The following is a 19,810-nucleotide window of genomic DNA, read 5'->3' on the forward strand; positions in this document are numbered from 1 at the left end:
TATAAGCCACACACACTTAAAGACTAGGCTTTATTCTAATGGGAACCCTGTAAAACATTCCTAACTGAGGCCATAGAATGGTCCCATGTCAGAATTCTCTTGCTACTAGAGTCCTGTACCAGCAGCTCAAGGTCTCTGGGCTTCTATCTTATTAACCAATTTTTGGGATGCTGTGGTAGCTCAGTCAGTTAAGCATCTGCCTTTGGCTCAGATCATGATCCCAGGGTCCTGGGATCAAGTCCGGCATTCGGCTCCTTGCTCAGTAGGGAGCCTGCTTCTCCCTCCGCCTGTGGCTCCCCCTGCTTGGGCTTGCTCTCTCTCTCTCTCTCTGACAAATGAATAAATAAAATCTTTAAAGAAAAAGAACAATTCTTGTCTAAGCTTCTGAATTCTGCTTAAACTCTCATTAGCTGCTCATACTCTCAGTAGGTGTACATGAACTCATTCTCTGAGTTGCCTACCTCCTTTCAGACGCAGGCTCTGTTTTGACTACTTTTAGCTGGATCTCAGCTCTGTCACCCCTGGGTCCTTTTTTCATACATCTGATCTGATGTCATCCAATGTAGCTGGATCTCAGCTCTGTCACCTCTAGGTCCTTTTTTCACACATCTAATCTGATGTCATCCATATCACAAGCATCCATCGACTGGCAGAGCAGTGAACTGGCAAGTATTTTTGCAAATTTCCTTAAGCTATCTTTGTATTTGTATGAATTTGAGATATAGCACAAAATACTCATATTTACTATACACACCTGCTCAGATGTAAAACTTAATATTTCAAAACTGCATCCAATTAAAAATAATATCACAGGGAGAGGAATTGGAAAGTCTTTTAAGTGTAGATTCAAAAATGCTGCAAAAAAATACATCTTTACTGAAAGGCAATGAAATATCACAATTATGGAACCTTAATTTGATATGCTTTCTTAATACTGAGGACAATGAAATTCTGTTCCAACTTTTCACTTACTTAATTCCTGTAATTGAAACTTTCTCTCATCCTTAAGCACACTGAATCAGTGTAATTCTTAATCTACTAGATCCTGTATTTACCTCTTCTATGAAGTATCTCATTTCCTTAGAATCTTAAGTAAATATTGCTAGAAGTCATTGGCTCTTGGGTTATTACTAAAATATTGACAGCAATTTTTTGTATATGCTATAAATCAGATACTACTTTCTATAGCAATCTTGCAATAAGAGGTTAATAAATAACTAAACTTTAATGACATCTCCTGGCTGATTCCCAAAATAACAATGAGGAACTAGGTATAAGAATTTGCCCAACGAGAAAAACTAGCTTCCTATTATTGATTACCTACTACACATTAGAAAGCCTGTAATGAACTGTGAACAAAGTACAATAAGCAATATCACAGCATTTCCTTCAGTTTAATGTTTTCTGTTTCTTTGTAATATATTTTCTAATCAATTCAAAGAATGCAAAAAAAGAGTGCTTTCTTTTGATTTCTACAGTATTATTTTCTTCTCATAAGAGCTATACATAATTTATCATTTGAACAAAACCTAAGGGACACCCTACCAAGTGGTTAAAAAGTAACTGGGAAACAAACTGAGGGCTTCAGAGGGGAGGGGGGTGTGGGATTGGGATAGGCCAGTGATGGGTATTAAGGAGGGCACATATTGCATGGTGCACTGGGTGTTATATGCAAGTAATGAATCATGGAACATTGCATCAAGAACTGGGGATGTACTGTATGGTGACTAATATAACAAAATAAATATTATTTAAAAAAAAAAGTAACTGGTCCACTCAGAACACCCATCATTTTGAAAAATTCTTTGCTCAAGTGAAGAAACTGGTACACAGCTAGCTTCAATATATGAATGAAACTATAGTTTGCGATAACACAGATAGCAATCAAATCCTTCAACCCTTGATTTTTGGCTCATCTGCTTTGATTTGATTCTTCCCATCACTTAAATGTAACCATTACCTACCAAGTAAAAAGGGGTGAATACTTTGAATTCGAAAGAGGATGAAGAATATGAATCAGACTCTACATGTCTCTTTTCAGAGGCAGATTATCATTAGATTCATTTGGTTGATAATCTTAGTTTAAAAGTATGAATTTAGGAACAAAATTCTAACTTTCTATTACTGCTATTTTCCTGAGTTCTATATGGTGACATTTACAAGATATATCAAATAAAGAGAGTTACACCTACCTCCAACTGTGCAGATCAAGGACAATATTAGAATGATTTCAGGGAGATCCTCAGAAGTAGTCATAAACGTACTTCTGAAAAATTCCAGCCATGTGTTAGAAAATTCTTTGGTAAGAAGAGTGAAATTAGACACGCTGGAATTCAAATCCATTCTGTTGTTTCTCACAGACCATCTGAATTCAACTCTTAAGACTCAGCAAAACTCTCACAGGATCAAAGGACTGTAAAATTTGCCTTCTACCTGGCCTTCTGGCGCATTTCTTTAAAAAAAAAAGAAGGAGGAGGAAGAAGCTCATATTTCTCCTTAATTATTTCTAGAGATATCTTAGGGTCCACCAAATTTAGGGAAGCCTCTGCCTTCTATGACACTTACAATTTAAATGAGATAGAAAAGGTACAACCCCAAGTGATAGAGACTAGCCAGTGTCACCCTGTGTTCACTTACAATGGCAAGCACTACTCAGCTGTTATTCACCCTGCATCTACCCAACTGTCTGAAAGGAGTTTTCATCTAACCAGTTACTGGGACCACAAACTGGTGTAGGTTATTTAGTTCTGGGGATGGACAACTGAGGGGTTTGCCCTCAGCCTATCTGAGCCTCTGGAAGCATGTTTTGGCAGCTAATCCAAAGTGGGAAATGCAACGGGCTCAGAATACTGTGATCTCTTTTGTTGTTCTCTCCAGACGGAAATTAATAGACCATGGTGATATTCCATCATAGCCTTCTTATCTCATTTTGGCATGATGAGCCAGGTTTTCTCTAACTTCTCTATATTTATATAGTGACCCAGAACGTAAGAAAAATGTTGAAACCAAAAGGACTTAAAACGGGAGTTGTTACATGTTCTATCTCATTGCTACTTCATGGAAGAGGAACCACAATGGCCACCATGTGTTCTGGGATGTGTCTTGGTTTCAAGAAATAGGTCATAGCTACAGCCTGCTAACCTCATCTGCTTCCCATGCTAAGGAGAGTTTTATATCGGGGTCTTAAAATTCATGCAGGGAATTCTTCCAATTCTATCTCATAATAGTGACTTCACATTTTCTAGTGCCCACTATTAGCATCTTATCTGGTTGCCATGCTGAATCAATTAGTTATTGCTAAACTTCATCTCATAATCCAGCAATGTCTTTTTAAATCTCAATGGCTTTTTAAATTTCAAATATATATTTTATTATATGCCCTTTTAGGGTCATAAAAATAATATTTTGAAAGAGAAAATTAAATGAATACATATTTATTGAACACTTTTGAAATAAATATGTAAACAAACATTTCAAAAAACAGGAAAAAAAATCAACCACAGTCATGCCATCTTGGGGCTCTTATGTTTTATTTACACGGTTAGGTTCATCCTTACATAATTACACTTTACGCTACTTTCCACTCACTCTTCTATCACTAGCATCAAAGAGCCTTGTCATATCATTTATAAAGGTTGTATCACATTAGTGCCAACGTAAAAGTGCCAACTGTGCTCAGACTGCCCGTAAGCAAAGGGCTGATGGGCTGCAACTTGCAGGGTAAAAGACTCTGGGCAGCTTCCTTCACGGCTGTTGGCCTCAGTTTTCCAATCCGTATAGGTCCCTACTCTGTGAAACTTCTCTCTCTCTGTTTATTATATTTACTTGACATCACCTGTGGTGTTATAATGGTACTGGTGCCTGGGTCCTATCCCCAGAGATTTCTATTTAAATCAGTCTGGCTTGCAACCTGCGCTCCATAAGCAATTTTAATGTGCAGTTAAGGTCAGCAACCACTGTGATTCACCCAATTCAGAGGCAAAATTGCTCCATTTTTAGTCTCAAATCCAGTTTCTTTTTAACATTCTTCAGTCAGGTTTTGTGAGAAAGAGTATCAATGCCCTTCAGGCAAAGACCACCAGAAACACATCTGAGGTTGATAAGTTGAATTCATTGTTTGTTGCAGCAAGGGAGAACATTGACCCTGGGGAACTGTGGGCTATCTCAGTAACAGAATGTTGACATTATTGTGGATCTGGGCTCTGGCTGGGTAATTCTGGACAAGGTCAGTAACAGGATGTTGAAATTATTGTGGATCTGGGCTCTGGCTGGGTGATTTTGGAGAAGGTCCAGAAAAGCGAGGGTTTACCATAGATTGGTGCTGTCAGAAAGCAAGGATAATTCTGTGGCGGGGTATCTTAACATATCTATAGGGAGGGCAGACTGGAACAAGGATAAAGCTGTCATGGGTAAAGATGCAGAAGTCACTCATTTTAGCCAAGAGAGGGGATGTTTGGTATCTTTGGGTTGCCTGATGACTTTGTTTTATTTTTATGGTTCTAAGTGACCTCATTTGAGGTTGATGTTCTCTGAGGTTGTGTCCAACAGGAGAATAACATGGACTACGTACAAGCAACAGGCCAGCTGGTAGTGACACTGAATGACACCTAGCTTTGAGTGTCAGACCAGTTTCCTGATGTCAGGGGCTTCTTTTGTGTTTGTCTGGCTTTTGTTTTTCCTCAAAGGATTTCTAAATTCCTTTACTTTACTTTAACATGTCAAGAGCTAAAGGTAGACCAGAGGATCTTGATAGCCATGTAAGTGATGGAGCAGAGCAAGCCTGGTCATCCCTCTAAGACAGATTCTCAACCTTGGCTCTGCGTTGGAATCACTTAGAGTTTTAAAAATACAGAGGTAGGGGTGCCTGGCTGGCTCAGTTGCTAGGGCATGGGACTCTTGGTCTCAGGGTTGTAAGTTTGAGTCCCATGCGGGGTGTAGAGATTGCACCCACAGAGGTTAATCTAATTTGTCTGAGGTCTAGCCTGGGTATTGGTAACTTTTAAAGGCTTCCCAGTGATTCTGAGGAGCAGCCATTATTCAGAAGCACTGCCCTAGGAGAGGTCCGTGCCTTTAGGGAACAACACTGTGATAGTTTGATGATATTGCTTTTAGGAAAATAATGTCAACGTCACCTATTAACTTGCCCACTGTTACTCCAAAATTAAACATCCTGGAGCAAACAGGGTTGACCAAAAAAGGAAAAATATTTTCTGCAACATAGTTACACATTCTTACATGCTGGCAGAATTTAATACAGTGAAGGAGTTTATTTTCCAAACTAAAAGTAGGGAGACATGTTCCTGTAAGCATTTTTCTCATTTCAGTTTGTTTGAAAACTTTAATAATGTTCACATATTTATTTGTAATCAATTCCCTTCAGAAAAGAATAAAATTACTCGGAGTCTTAATTATCCTTGATATTCAGGGATATAGATGATCAAGTTCAACAGAATTTCACTATCTGGCTGAAAATATGTGGCAAATACTCAGTCCGGCTTTTCCAAACTCTACTCCAAATTCTCCTAGCAAACCTCTCACCCTAAGAAATTATCTCATTTTACGTTAGCATACAAATGCTAACACTAGTTTAATATTTTAAAAGGTATGGGTAAAGAAATAGCAGTGAGACTACACAGATTTGCAATGTAATTAAAACTCTCCTTAAGCTTAAGCTGACTTTTGACAACTTTGGAGAAGTTTATAAGTCTGTGTCTCCTTAAGGCAAAAGCACTGGTTTGTCTTGAAATTACCATATAGTTCTCCTACGTTAATTTTTCAATAAACTCGATAATGCCTCCATTCCCACTATGCATGGAGTTAATGACTGCTCTCTCAAAAAGGGCGTGTAGCCCTGTCCTCAACAGTCAGTCAGCCTCAAGAAATTCTCTGTCACGGAAAAGTGGAAGTAAGACTAATTCCCTGTCCGTGAAAATGGGAGGTCTTTTTTCCTTCTGATCACCACATTTTTCAGGATTTAGCTGACAAAGCATCCTGAGGAGCGCACGGTGGCGAACCAGTAATCTTCACAAGCTGCCAACTCTGGCCTAACGGTTTAGGACAGATCCGCCACCGGCGTCCTGCCACCCCACACAGCAGCCCTTACTCACGGACCCTGACTGACGTGGGCGGTCTGTCGCCCTCCGAATGCCTCTTCACTCCCGAGGAGCCCTCCCTCCCTCCCGGCTCAGCTCCATGCACCTGAGGAGATGGACCAGGGCATCAGTGTGCTTTCCTCTCCGCGCCTCCGCAAGGCAAAGGGCACAAACCCAAGCCAGGTAAAAAGTTCGGAGGGATGACATAGGAAGAGTCGTGGAGGAGGGGAAGGGGCTAAGGGGCCAGGAAGTACAACTGAGAGGCTCCTTTGCCTTGATTTGGCTGCCACAGGAAAGGTGGAAACTCCAGGAGGGAATGGCCGGCTGAACGGGTAGCTAGATTCCCGTGGGAGCATTTACTCCTTTCCAAGGGAAGGCTGAGGGAGGAAAGTACCAGAGGGGAAGGGCAACTTCCTGAAAAAGAAACTGCGGGAGGGCTCACCGTCTAGAACCTCAGGAGGAGTATCCTGGGGTAGTGAGAAGTAGAGGCTGGCTATTCTGTTCACCCCAGAACAGCCACAATCAACTGCAACCTCGCCGGCCGTTACTTGCTCCAAGCCCCGCCCCTGGTCTGCACCCATTGGTTTCAGGTTCAATAACTCCTGACTTGATTGGCTGATGAAATACACCGGAAGATGCTGCTCAGCCCCGTTGCCCCTTTACTACCAAGGCAACCTTGGAAGTCTTAAGGCCATGTTTGTTTAAAAAATATTAATAGATAAATAGGGTGAAAAGGAACTCCGAGGATTTTATTGCTATGTTACCTTAAAGTTTTGGAACAATGGATTTCTGGCAAAGAGCCGATGGGCACTGTTTTCCTAGAATTCTAGAAGTGGGTTTTCTGGGTCAGACAGGGTGGTAGAGATTTTGAAATATGAGGAGGCAGGTTGCTGGATTAGAAAACACAGAGAGAGAATGACTATTTGGGACCTATAGGAGAATGAACAGGCTAGGTGAACTTTCACTTCTGGAACATTTATGTGGGGAAATTTTTAGGAATAATAATATACTCATGTCTTTTTCCTAAGCATACTATGTAAAGGACATTTTAATTGAAGTTCTTAGTGATATTACCATAAAGCCAATTTTCATATTTCCATTATCATCATAAAATATTTTAGGAGACATTTTGTAATGATTTTGAAATCTAGATACTTGGCATATGTGATACCTCTTTATAATTTTACTCACACAAAGCTTTTGTGAAGTTATTTCAATGCCTACAAAAAGATTTGTGTAGAGAAGAGAGATCATAGAGTGGGGAAGTGAAAGGCGAATCCACTGAAGACAGAAGTAAGTACTGGAGAACAGCTGATTAAATTATCTACCTGGGCCACAGAGAACCTTTCACAGACTTCATAAGTGGTCTTGTAGTGGCCATTAAGCCACTTTGCCAAAGGAAATTATTTTCGCAAAGTTAGCAATGTAAATCCATTTGGGAGATGGTCAGTCAAGGAAACTAAGAAAAGCTTTCAAAAGTGATAAAGTGCACACAATGTTTTAAAGACATGAAAATCGAGATTGTTTCTGAGAGACATGCAAGTTATCTTCTATCAGAGCTAGAATTAGATTAGCAGATGAAGTAATCACTATATACTCTCACGAGAAAGGTATATTTACTTTAAAGATTTTTTTAATATTTATTCTCCATTCTTTGTGTTTCATCTCTTTCTCCAGGCCCACTTAATTCCACCCCAATACTACAAGGAAAAGGAACTGTATTTCTCCCTTTATTTTCTCTGATTTATTTAAGTGGAATTCAGTGGAAAATAAATAATTAGTCATGATTGTTTCTATAATATCTACTGTGTGTGATTTCCTCTCATCTCTTACTTGCCTTTTTAAATTTTAATTATGCTCTTTAAAAATCTCAACATTATTAATTAAATTTTTTATATACTAAAACCTATTGATGCTTTTTGTCTGCGACTCCTTTCATTTTTGAGTGAAGTCCACCTTTTATAGCTAAGAAGTTTAATAATATTGTAGGGACCAAAGTCAAGTCATCCCCAAATAGGTCACTTTGGCATGAAGATTATTTTGAGTTAAAAAGCAATCAAAGGGCACCTGGGTGGCTCCATTGGTTAAGTGTCTGCCTTTGGCTCAGGTCATGATCCCACAGTCCTGAGATGGAGTCCTACCTCCCAGGGCTCTCTGCTGAGCAGGGAGTATCCATCTCCTTCTCCCTCTGCCTCTCCCCCCTGCTTGTGCTCTCTCTCTCCCTTGCTGTCTCTCAAATAAATAAATAAATAAAAGCTTAAAAAAAAAGCAATCAAAACTCAGCCAATTCAGAAAAAGCTCTTTACCTCTCCCTTAACTGCTTATAAAAATTTAGATAGAGGACCTCTAGGAAAAGAGAAATCACCATAGGTAACTACATCCTAATAGGAACTAGATGTGGTAGATAGGGAGGAACCTAGCAAGGCCTGTTTGATCAAAGTCCTCTATGTCCCATTTTTTTCCTAAATGGCCCAGCAAATATTTGTTTACCAAACATTTACTCTTTTTCATCTTCCCGGGAATTACTTTCCTTCCCTTTGAAGTCCCACATCCCTACCCCCTTCTTCTTATTTCTGGGTGACATATATACCTCATTTTGCCTGACTCTCTTTCGAATATCCATGTCTGCAAGGATTCCCTGTACCTATGAAATTAAGTTTGATTTTCTCTGTTAATTTATCTCATGTCAATTTGATTCTTGATCTGGCTAGAAGGACTTTGAAGGGCAGAGAGTTCTCCTTCTTTGATAATATTAAAATCTGTTTACTTCTAATTATTTTTTTAAAGATTTTATTTATTTATTCGACAGAGATAGAGACAGCCAGCCAGAGAGGGAACACAAGCAGGGGGAGTGGGAGAGGAAGAAGCAGGCTCACAGCGGAGGAGCCTGATGTGGGGCTCGATCCCATAACGCCGGGATCACGCCCTGAGCCGAAGGCAGATGCTTAACCACTGTGCCACCCAGGCGCCCCTACTAATAATTGTTAATGAATTTTTAAAAAAACATGTTTAACTCATGTCCCTTCAGAATTATTTCAGTGCATAGTAAATGCTGCAAGAGTGGCATAGCTGGTGTACTATAATCATTCAGTAGAAGCAAGGTCATGATCACTTTTGACTGAGATGGTCAATGTAGTTTCTCCAGAGGAAACAGGATTTGAGCCTTAATAAGACAGGTGGGAACTGGTTGAATGGATGAGTTTCGTGAAGAAATATGGGTCTCAGGCAAAATAAAAATCACCTTATCTGTGTTATTTCCATATACATGGGAGCCTTCAAGAATACAGAGAGAAATGAGGAAGACGGTTATCAATAGTGTAGTATGTCATGTGGGGCCACCAGTGTACTGTCAAGAAAGAATTCTTGAGACTTTTTGTGCAAAAAATGGTGCTTTTTTATAGATGGGGGACAGGACCCATGGGCTGAAAGAGCTGCACTGGATTTCCAGGAGTGACTGATTATATACTTTTTAGTTAGTGGGGATTAGGGATAGTGCAAGTCTCTAAGGAATTTGTGCGTATTAAAAGCAAGGTCTCCAAGACCTTGAACGGCTAGCTATTGTTAAGATAAGGTTGCTTTTATTGTTGTCTAGTAAAACATTAGTTATGAGACGTTTCAAATGTGTATTAGCGGGCTCTATATTTGACAGGTGATTGCTAATATATATCTTGGGGAGGGGCGTGTTTATGGTTATCAGAGGGAAGTAGCACTAACAAGAGCAAAACTATAGTGGTAAAACATTAAAGGAAGTCTTTGGGGGAACTGTGGGGCTGTTGTAATCTTTTTTTTTTTAATCTTTTTTTATTATATTATGTTAGTCAGCATACAGTACATCCCTGGTTTCTGATGTAAAGTTCAATGATTCATTAGTTGCGTATAACACCCAGTGCACCATGCAATACATGTCCTCCCTACCACCCATCATCAGCCTATCCCATTCCCCCACCCCCCTCCCCTCTGAAGCCCTCAGTTTGTTTCTCAGAGTCCATAGTCTCTCATGTTTCATTCCCCCTTCTGATTACACCCCCCCTTTCTTTATAGGACTGTTGTAATCTGTATGCCTCAGGAATCCTGCCTGGAGACCTGGAGCCGAAGCAAGGTCTGGCCTCTGTTCTTTTTCTCCCATCAGTGTGTATATGAAAGCAGTTATGTTGGTCATTGTTGGAGTAGGTCATTGAGAGGATGTGGCCACTGGTTGACCATTAAGCTGGACCCAGGCTCCTCACTCCCTCCCCTATCCTTGGAGTATATTCTGCTCACTGTTCCCACAGGGGGACACATTTTCAAGAATGAAGCCTTAAGAGAGAAATGTATGTTGAGACTATCTGAAGAGTATGTGTGATGGAACCCAGGTAAGCCTTCTATATAAATTTTTAGGACTCTGGCAGGTGGGTGCGGAGATCTACATATCTTGCCACTGCCTAAAACAAGCCTTGTGAGCAAGTTCCCTTGCTTATTTAACCTGCCACCTACCAATCTGGAGTGGCGGCCTCTTTCCTCACTCTCGCCTTGCTCTTCAAATAGGGGCCAGTTTCAGAGTTCACTTGGAAAGCTCCCAAATATGCAAACCAACAATTATTTGTGCAAGGAAATAATGGACTTTTTCCTGAGAATTAGAGATTGGCATAAATGAGGTAATGTCTTAGCAAATTTTGATAGATAAAGTAAACTAAGCTTACATAAACATGGAGTTTTGTGAAATACTATGATATATTTGGGATATTTTCTGTTGTTTACTAAAGTGAGCATTGGAGTCATATCACGGATCTTGATAAACAGGTAGAAGACTGTCGTCTTCTTAAGGAAGTTAAATAGTCAATAGAAAATAACAATGGAAATTAAGGTAGAAAGACCAGGGAGCTGAAGAAGGTGTGGTTAAAAAAAAAAAAAAAAAGATCTCAAAAGATCAGTGACTCTGGATTCCTAGGATGTCCAGTGTTTGGCCGTTAGAATGTATTATAAAGTGAAATGGAAGAAAAGCTTTAAAAAATTTTTTGTTAAGTTCTAGCAGAAGCACATGCACACATGCATACACACATGTATTAAGTTTCCAACTGAATTAATTTTCATGTATATATCAACCTATGAAACTACAGCGTAAAAAAAAAAATAAAGTATTTTCAACAACTCAGAATATTTCCTGTACCTCTGTCCAGTCAGTATCCCTTTCCCAGAATTACCTTTAATTAGATGTCTATTACTCTTCAATATTTTGCTTTTCTTAACATTTCTTATAAATGGTACCAAATAATATGTTTTCTTTTGTCCCTAACTTCTTCCACTCATTATTATTTTGTGAGATTCAACCATGACATAGTTTTCTTCTTTCTTTTTTTATTGCTGTATAGCATCTAATCTTATGAAGATTACTATAATTTACTTATCCTTTCTAGAGTTGATACCATTTGAATTGGTTTTAATTTTGGCTACCACAAATAAGGCTTCTGTTACATTTTTTTGTATTTCTTTTTTTTTAAGATTTTATTTATTTATTTTTTTTAGAGAGAGAAAGAGAGCACAAGCAGAGGGAGTTGCAGGCAGAGAGAGAAGCAGACTCCCCACTGAGCTGAGAGCCCTACACAGGGCTTGATCCCAGGACCTTGAGCTAAAGGCAGATGCTTAAACAACTGAGTTCCCTGGGTGCCCCTTTTTTGTATATTTCTTTTGATGAGCTTTTTAATTCATTTCTCTTCGGTATATATATATATATATCTAGGAGCTAATCAGTGGGTCAAAGGGGATGCAAAATATAGCTGTAGTAGATACTGCCAAAATGATTATGCCAATTTAAACTCTTACCAATCTTGCCAATACTTGGCTTTGACAATCTTTTTTAAAAAGTTATTCTGTTGGATGTTTGGTATTATTATATTTGTAGATTTAATTTTCATCTAACTAATGAATGTTGAGCACTTATCTTTTCATGTATATAGTGACCACTTGAATTGTTTATGAAGTGCCTATTTAAGTATGTTGCCTGTTGTTAAAAACTGAATTATGTGAGACTTCCATTTCCGAAAGATGGAGTCTCTGTACTTTTTCCTATCCCTCACAGTAAATACAGCTAAAAGCCCTGAACATTATATATAAAACAAGCATGAGAAGACTCTTCAAGATAAGGAAGGGAGGCCAGATGGGTAACTTGAAACCTGAATAACTAACTGAGATGAGTTGTTGCAGTTTTCTTTTGCCTCAATTATCTCAGGCTGGGTACTAGAGAAGCTGGACACCTGGAAATGCCAGTAAGTACAGATTTTTAAAAGACCTCAGAAAAAGCCTGTTCTCTCTAGCCAAATGACCAAGAGTGGGGCAGTGTAGCAAGACAGAAAATGTTTACCAATAACTGCTTTACTCCAGCCAAACTCCACAGGAAAACTTGACCCATCCCCTCCCTCACATACAAACAAATACACACATCAGCAAGAGCTGAGTGGGAAGCCTACACTTGACCCATGCCAGACTTTACAAGGTGCCAGAACCCTGCCCCCACTCCCATACCTACCAACAAGGGTGGCATCAGAAAAGGTCTAGTTGGAACTAGGAATTTTATTCCCACCTTGCAGTAAAGAGGCACTTCAGGCCCCTGCTATTCAGTGGAGACCATATTGGAGCTTGGACTTCCACTCCCACCCCAACAAGTTACCCTTGCCCTCCTCAGTGGGGTGATGTCAGAGGAAGACAAATAAAAAGTTTGGCATTCACCATCATCCAGATATAAAAAGGTTATTACCTCTTATGGTATAAGTGGAAGCCATGCAGGAGCAGGAAAAAGAGGGGTACCCCATTACCGCTTCTTAGCAATAGAGACACATAGTTTCCCCTAGCTCCATGTCAGGGAAGACTGAGTACAGAACTTTAGCTTCCATCCTGACCTGCCGGTAACACGATAGTGTCCCTACTTTTGCTAGAGCAGTGTTAGAGGAGGACTGTAAAACACAGGATTTAAATATGGTCCAGAATCTTATACTATCCATAATGTTCAGATGTCAATTAAAAATTATCCATTGTGCTCCAAGACTTAAACTGGATTCCAACTTAAAAAACAGACAATAAACAGACACAAAATCCAACATGACACAAATTTTAACATTACATGAAAAGAATTTAACATAACCATTATAAAAATGCTTCAGCGGTGCCTGGGTGGCACAGCGGTTAAGCGTCTGCCTTCGGCTCAGGGCGTGATCCCGGCATTATGGGATCGAGCCCCACATCAGGCTCTTCCACTATGAGCCTGCTTCTTCCTCTCCCACTCCCCCTGCTTGTGTTCCCTCTCTGGCTGGCTGGCTGTCTCTATCTCTGTCGAATAAATAAATAAAATCTTTATAAAGAAACACTTCAGTGAATAGTTATAGTACATTAAGACTAATGAAAAAAATAGAAACTCCGGGCAAAGGAAAAAAGTAACAGAAAAACAAAAAAGTGATATAAAGAAAAACCAAATGGAAATTTCAAAAATAAAAAATGTAATAAATGAAAAAATTAAAAAGCAACAAATGGGCTCAATAGCAGAATGGAGAAGACAGGAGAAAAAATCATTGAACTTGAGGAGAGAACAACAGAAATGACCAATTCTGAAAAACACCAAAAAATTGACTGAAAAAAAAATAAACACACCTTCAGGAACATGTGGGACTAAAGCAAAAAGATCTAACATTTGAGTCTTCAGAATCCCAGAAGGAGAGGATACAGAAAGTGGCACAGAAAAAGTATTCAGAGAAATAATGATCGAAAGTTTCACAAATTTGGAAAAATACAGACCTACAGGGTCAAGAAGAAGAGTTAAGTCCAAATAAGATAAACCCAAATAAATCTAACTCAAGACAGAAGTTAAACTTCAGAAAACTAAAGATGAAGAAAAAAAGCTTAAAAGCAGTTATAGAGAAGTGATGTATTACTTATGGGGGAAAGCTATTCAAATGACAGCAGATTTCTTATTATAAACTGCGGAAGCCACAACATTTTCAAGTGCTGAACAAGATGAACTTATGAACCCTATATCTGTATCCAGGGAAAATATTCTCCACAAAAAAAAAAGGAGAAATCAAGACACTAGCAGATGAAGGAAAACTGAGAGAATTTGTCACCAATAGAGCTACCCCTAAAAGAATGGCTACAGGAAGTTCTCTAAGCAGAAAAAAATATAATAAAATAAGGAATCTTGGAACATCAGCAAGTAAGAAAGAATATGGTAAGCAAACTTATGGGTAAATACAATAGACCTTCTCCTTTAGAGTTTTCTTCATTATGTTTGATGGTTGAAGCAAAATTATAACACTGCCAAATGTAGTTCTCAATGTATATAGAGGCAATGTGTAAAATGACTACATTATAAGTAGAAAAGGGTAAAGGAATGTAAAGGGAGGTAAGCTTTCTACACTTCCCTAGGACAGCTAAAGTGTTGACACCTGCGAACAGTAATAAGGTGTACACACACACATATTTACAGATATCTTCACTTATGTATTACATTATACATAAATACACATACATATATAGCATAATATTTAGAATAACCATTAAGAAAGCTTTAAGAAGGGACACCTGGGTGGCTCAGTCAGTTAAGCATCTGCTTTCAGCTCAGGTCATGATCCCAGGGATCAAGTCCTGCATTGAGCTCCTTACTCATTGGGGAGCCTGCTTCTCCCTCTGCCTGCCACTCCCCCTGCTTATGCTCTCTCTGTCTCTCTCTACGACAAATAAATAAATAAAATCTTTAAGAAAAAAAAGAAAGTTTTGAGAAGACACACTCAAAACACCATAGATAAATTAAAATGGTATTACAGGAAGTCTTCAAGTATCCTACAAGAAGGCAGAAAAACAAAATAGAGGAAAAAATAGAGAACAAACAGAATACAAAAAAATAAAATAGCAAACGTAAGCCTTAAAAATATAAAAATTATATTAAATGTGAATGATCTATAGACACCAATTAAAGGATTGAGATTGGTAGAATAGATAAACAAACAAACAAGAACATGACTAAGCTATATGCTGTCTACAAGAGACTCACTTTGATTACAGAAATACAAGAAATATAGGTAGGTTGGAATAAAATTATGGAAAAAGATATAGCATGCAATGTAGTTAAGAGGAAGCAGGATCAGCTATATTAAATATGTTTCAGAACAATAACAACAAAAAAACAAAACTTACCAGAGACAGAAAGGGAAAGCACATAAAGGTAAAATGGTCACTATACTAAGAAGATATAACAGTCCTAAACATGTATTCACCAAACAACAGTGCTGCAAAATATTCGAAGCAAAAATGATAGACCTGAAAGGAGAAATAGACAAATCCCCAGTTATAGTTGGATATAATCCACAATTATTGCCTCTCTCTCAAAAACTGATAGAACAACTACACAGAAAATTAGCAAGTACATAGAAGAACTCAACAAACCATCAACCAATAGGATCTAATGAATATTTATAGAACATGCCACTTTAAAACAGCAAAATACATGGTTTTTTTCAAGCACCTGTGGAATATATACCAAGATCAACCATATCCTGGACCATAAACAAACCTTATCAGGAAAGAGTATATTCCCTGACCACACGGAATCAAACAAAAAGCGATAATAGGAAAGTAACAGAAAACCCCCCAAATACAGAAAACATTAAAAAAAAAAAAACCCTTCATTATCCAGGAGTCAAAAAGGAAGTCCTGGGGGGCCTTGGGTGGCTCAGTTGGCTGAGCATCCGACTCTTGATTTTGGCTCAGGTCATGATCTCAGGGTCCTGGGATGCAACCTCATGTCTGGCTCCATGCTCAGTGCGGAGTCTGCTTGAGGATTTCTCTCTCTCTCTCCCTCTGCACCTCCTCCCCCAAATAAATAAATAAATAAATATAAATAAATAAATAAAAATTTTTAAAAGGAAGTCTCAAGGGAAATTAAAAATACATTGAATCGAATGAAACCAGCAATAACAGAAGTGCAGGAGGGAAAAAATCCTTACTTTCAAATGTTCATTGTTAAAGTGTTCTGTGAACTGGTAGTGAATGAACACTGCTCTTGCACTATCCCAGCAAGATAGGGAACCTTATATGAGCTTGTATATATAAAATGTCAATAAACAAGTAAGTGACTGTTGGAATTTAAAAGAGAAAAACACAAACAAAAGCTCTAGGTAAAGAGTACTTTCCTCCTACTTAAAGTACTATTCAGGGGAGGAGTTTATAGAAAGATGAAAGTAATTTGTGTGTGTTCTTTTTAAAATTTTAATACAAAAACAGCACTTAATTTGAAACGAACGATTTTACAGAAACTTATATTTTGAATATCCTATTTCAGTGTGAGCAGATGATCATGGGGATTTAGATGTCAAAGGAATGATTTTTAGAAACACAGCATACTGCTGTGGAGAGCAGTCTTTTCACTTGACCTCACTTACTGTGGATGAATTAGTTTGAATTTTATTATGCACAAAATAACAGGATATGAAAGACTGGGAAAAGTTAATAACACTCTCAATAGAAGAGCTAGTTAAATGTTCTTGCAAGTTAGCAGGTAAGTTTTCCGAGCCTGTGTGTGAATCTATGACAGCTACAGAACAGGGACACATAATGTTGAAAATTACATGCACAGACCTGAGATTCCAACAGAACTGGAGCTGAGCAGCCAAAGTCCACAAAGGCTGCAAGATGAGGAGCGTTTTTTGGTTTTGTTTTAACATTAGGAAAGGTTTTTTTGTTTTTTTTTTTTAAGATTTTATTTATTTATTCGACAGAGATAGAGACTGCCAGCAAGAGAGGGAACACAAGCAGGGGGAGTGGGAGAGGAAGAAGCAGGCTCATAGGGGAGGAGCCTGATGTAGGGCTTGATCCCAAAATGCTGGGATCACACCCTGAGCAGAAGGCAGATGCTTAACCACTGTGCCACCCAGGCGCCCCAACATTAGGAAAGTTTTAAAGGACTTTGTTAATTAGTAACAAAGTTTGGTGAGAAATTTAAAAGAGAATGCCATTTCAGAACTAAAGTCCAGTTAGAGAGTAAAATACTCCACGTGTTAGTGAAGATTTTATAAATTTCATGGGCTTTCCACTCCACTTCATTCTCCAGCTCCTCATGCTTCCCATCTGGGTACAAGGATCAGGTAATGCTTCACTTTTTCTTGCAAATGCTTTGTGGCTGGAAATCAATGGCAAATAAATACCAGGGTGGTCTTTCCACTTTTGTGAAGTTAGGGGAGCAGAGCATTATGTTTGAGTCTGCATGTTAATGAATCATGTGATTATCCAAGTTGTTGGCAACTAGCAAACAGTTTAAGTTGAGCATATTTGAAAAAGTGAGCATATTTGAAACAGAACAAAAGAAAGGTAATAAGCATTCCTTCTGGAGTGAGCCAAGTAGCTCACATAAGACAGGCCACAGACCTGCTGGAAGCAAATGGGCTTTTTGCAATTGAGTTAGCTAGCTAGTTACTTAGTGAGTTCATTATTTTGCAGTATTACTTGTAGCCCATTTGCGTTTTAAGTTTGAATTTTACTTGTTTTGGTCACTAAGAGGTTTTTCATTTTTATGTTGTTAAGTCTGGTCATTGTTTCCTTTGTGGGTTTGCTTATCATTACAAACTAAGGTATTCCTGCAACATCACGGATTTCATAAATATTCAAGTCCTGATATTTTCTAGTCATTTAAAAATATTTGATTAAAGATATGTAATTCAATTCCATCTAAAATCTGTTGGGTTCATGGTAAGGGCAGTCACTAATCTTTTGTAGGAATTTAGTTGAGAAAATAAATCATGATTACCTCTAGTGAAGGAGTTTTTCCTGGTAGAAGTATCATTTGAATTCAATTAGATAATTCAATCAAAAGCTGAGTGGGAGTGACGCATGCTGAGGACGAAAGAAGCATGACAGGAAGAGGAAACCAGTATGCATGAGTGTTACTTCTTCTTAACTTACTTTAGCATCTAAAAAACAAAATGGAGAAGGCTGGTTCTGACATCAGGTAACTCCGAATCTAGTGGGGGAGATGAGCATGTGGACAAATAATTATAAAGAGATGTGGCAAGCACAATTATAGAAATTGTTACAGAAATAGTGATAGCTTATTTGTTACCATTTAGACTTTCATCAGGTGTTACAGGTATCCCCCACTTTCTAAAGGTTCATGTTACATCACTTCGCTTTTATTAATGACCTACATTAGTACCCGTTGTTGCTAACCAAAAAAAATTTGAAGAGGACTCTTGCTTTTACAAAAAGTCCCTCCTGTACTAATGTAGGTCCTTTGTAAAAGCAAACTAATGTAACTGCAACTTTCAGAAAGCAGAGAATATTCTTCACTTGAAACCATTTGGGTTTATGAAAGGTTTCACAGGAACACTCTATTTTCAGATAGCAAGGGAAACCTGTAGTGAGTCTTTCTTTGGGGGAGGGACCACACCACCCATGATCACCGAAATGTCTTGGTAATTTACAACTGTCATTATATCTACATTTTCTTATTCAACACTCACAATAGCCTGTTAGTCAGGTATCATTAAAGCCATTTTTCAGATGAAAAACCTAAGGCTCAGAAAAGCAAATGATTGCTTTAAAACCATACTTCTTAAAATTAGCAGACTTCTTAAAATTGGTAAGACATCATCACAGGTCTTTTGCTCACAAATGAAATACGATTTATACAAAAAACATGCTATATGTATTTAAATATTCTCCAATGTTGTGTACATAGATCAATGAATTTTTGAAAAATATTTTTAAAAAATTTGTTTATAATTTGAATATAAAAACCAAGAGAAGTGGATGAAAAACAGAACATAATATGAGGGAAGTGGAGTAAGTTAGGTGAGGTGTTTTTTTTTGTTTTGTTTTGTTTTTTAACCTTTGTATTTAAGTAAGACAGACCTGCAGGAAAGTGTACAAACATAAGTATGCAGTCTGATTAATTTTCATGATCACACCAACATATCCAGTGTAGATCAAGAACAAAATATTAACAGCATCCCAAATCCTTAATCATGCCCCTTTCCTTTCATTTCGTAAGAATGCCACTATCCAAATTTATTTTTTCTTTTTTTTAAATTTAATTTACATTCCATTAGCCAACGTATGCTTTTCGATATAATGTTCAATGATTCATTAGTTGCGTATAACACCCAGTGCTCATCACATCACGTGCCCTCCTTAATGCCCATCATCCAGTTACATCTATTCTTTTTTTTTAAATTTTTTGTTATGTTATGTTAGTCACCATACAGTACATCATTAGTTTTTGATGTAGTGTTCCATGATTCATTATTTGCGTATAACACCCAGTGCTCCAAATTTCTTACACCATAGATTCATTTAATCTGTTGTAAATGTAATCATTTAGCATTTATTCACTCGTATCTAGTTTCTTTGGCTCAACAACATATTGGTGAGTTTTATCTATATTGTTGAGAGTAGATGTAGTTTATTAAATCTCATTGGAGTATAATATTCCATTGTGTAAATGCCATCACTTACTTATCAATTCTGTGATTTACATTTGAGTAATTTTTTGGTTTTGACTATTACAAATAGCACTTCTATGAACATTTTTGTACATATGTTTTGAAGAACATATATATGCCTTTCTATTAGATATATATCTAGGAGTAGTTTTTTCTGATCATAGGATATGCCTATGTTCAGCTTTTTAAAAAATTATAGTTTATACACAATGCTACATTAGTTTCAAGTGTAGGACATGGTGATTCAATAATTCTATGTGTTAT

General features: G+C 37.9%; 2 protein-coding genes across 4 annotated transcripts in view; one reads left to right on the forward strand and one right to left on the reverse strand.

Moving 5' to 3' along the window:
• Positions 1-6,673, reverse strand: part of SLC9C1 (solute carrier family 9 member C1) — a 79,386-nt gene extending 72,713 nt beyond the window's left edge. Inside the window, exons 1-3 of the mRNA XM_034669712.1 lie at positions 6,535-6,673; positions 2,193-2,297; positions 755-855 (exon numbers count right to left, since the gene is read on the reverse strand). Of these exons, the coding sequence (XP_034525603.1) occupies positions 755-855; positions 2,193-2,297; positions 6,535-6,673 (345 nt within the window). The remainder of the gene's footprint in view (positions 1-754; positions 856-2,192; positions 2,298-6,534) is intronic.
• A 10,369-nt stretch (positions 6,674-17,042) lies between these two features.
• Positions 17,043-19,810, forward strand: part of LOC109489317 (OX-2 membrane glycoprotein-like) — a 29,096-nt gene continuing 26,328 nt past the window's right edge. The window contains exon 1 of one of the 3 annotated variants that reach the window (XM_034658302.1): positions 17,043-17,194. In XM_034658302.1, coding sequence (XP_034514193.1) covers positions 17,131-17,194 — 64 coding nt within the window. In that variant the 5' untranslated portion in view covers positions 17,043-17,130. The remainder of the gene's footprint in view (positions 17,195-19,810) is intronic. The other 2 variants (XM_034658296.1, XM_034658308.1) reach the window with 2 other exon arrangements.

Source organism: Ailuropoda melanoleuca, chromosome 1 (genome assembly GCF_002007445.2).
Source record: "Ailuropoda melanoleuca isolate Jingjing chromosome 1, ASM200744v2, whole genome shotgun sequence".
Classification (NCBI taxonomy): Eukaryota; Metazoa; Chordata; class Mammalia; order Carnivora; family Ursidae; genus Ailuropoda; species Ailuropoda melanoleuca.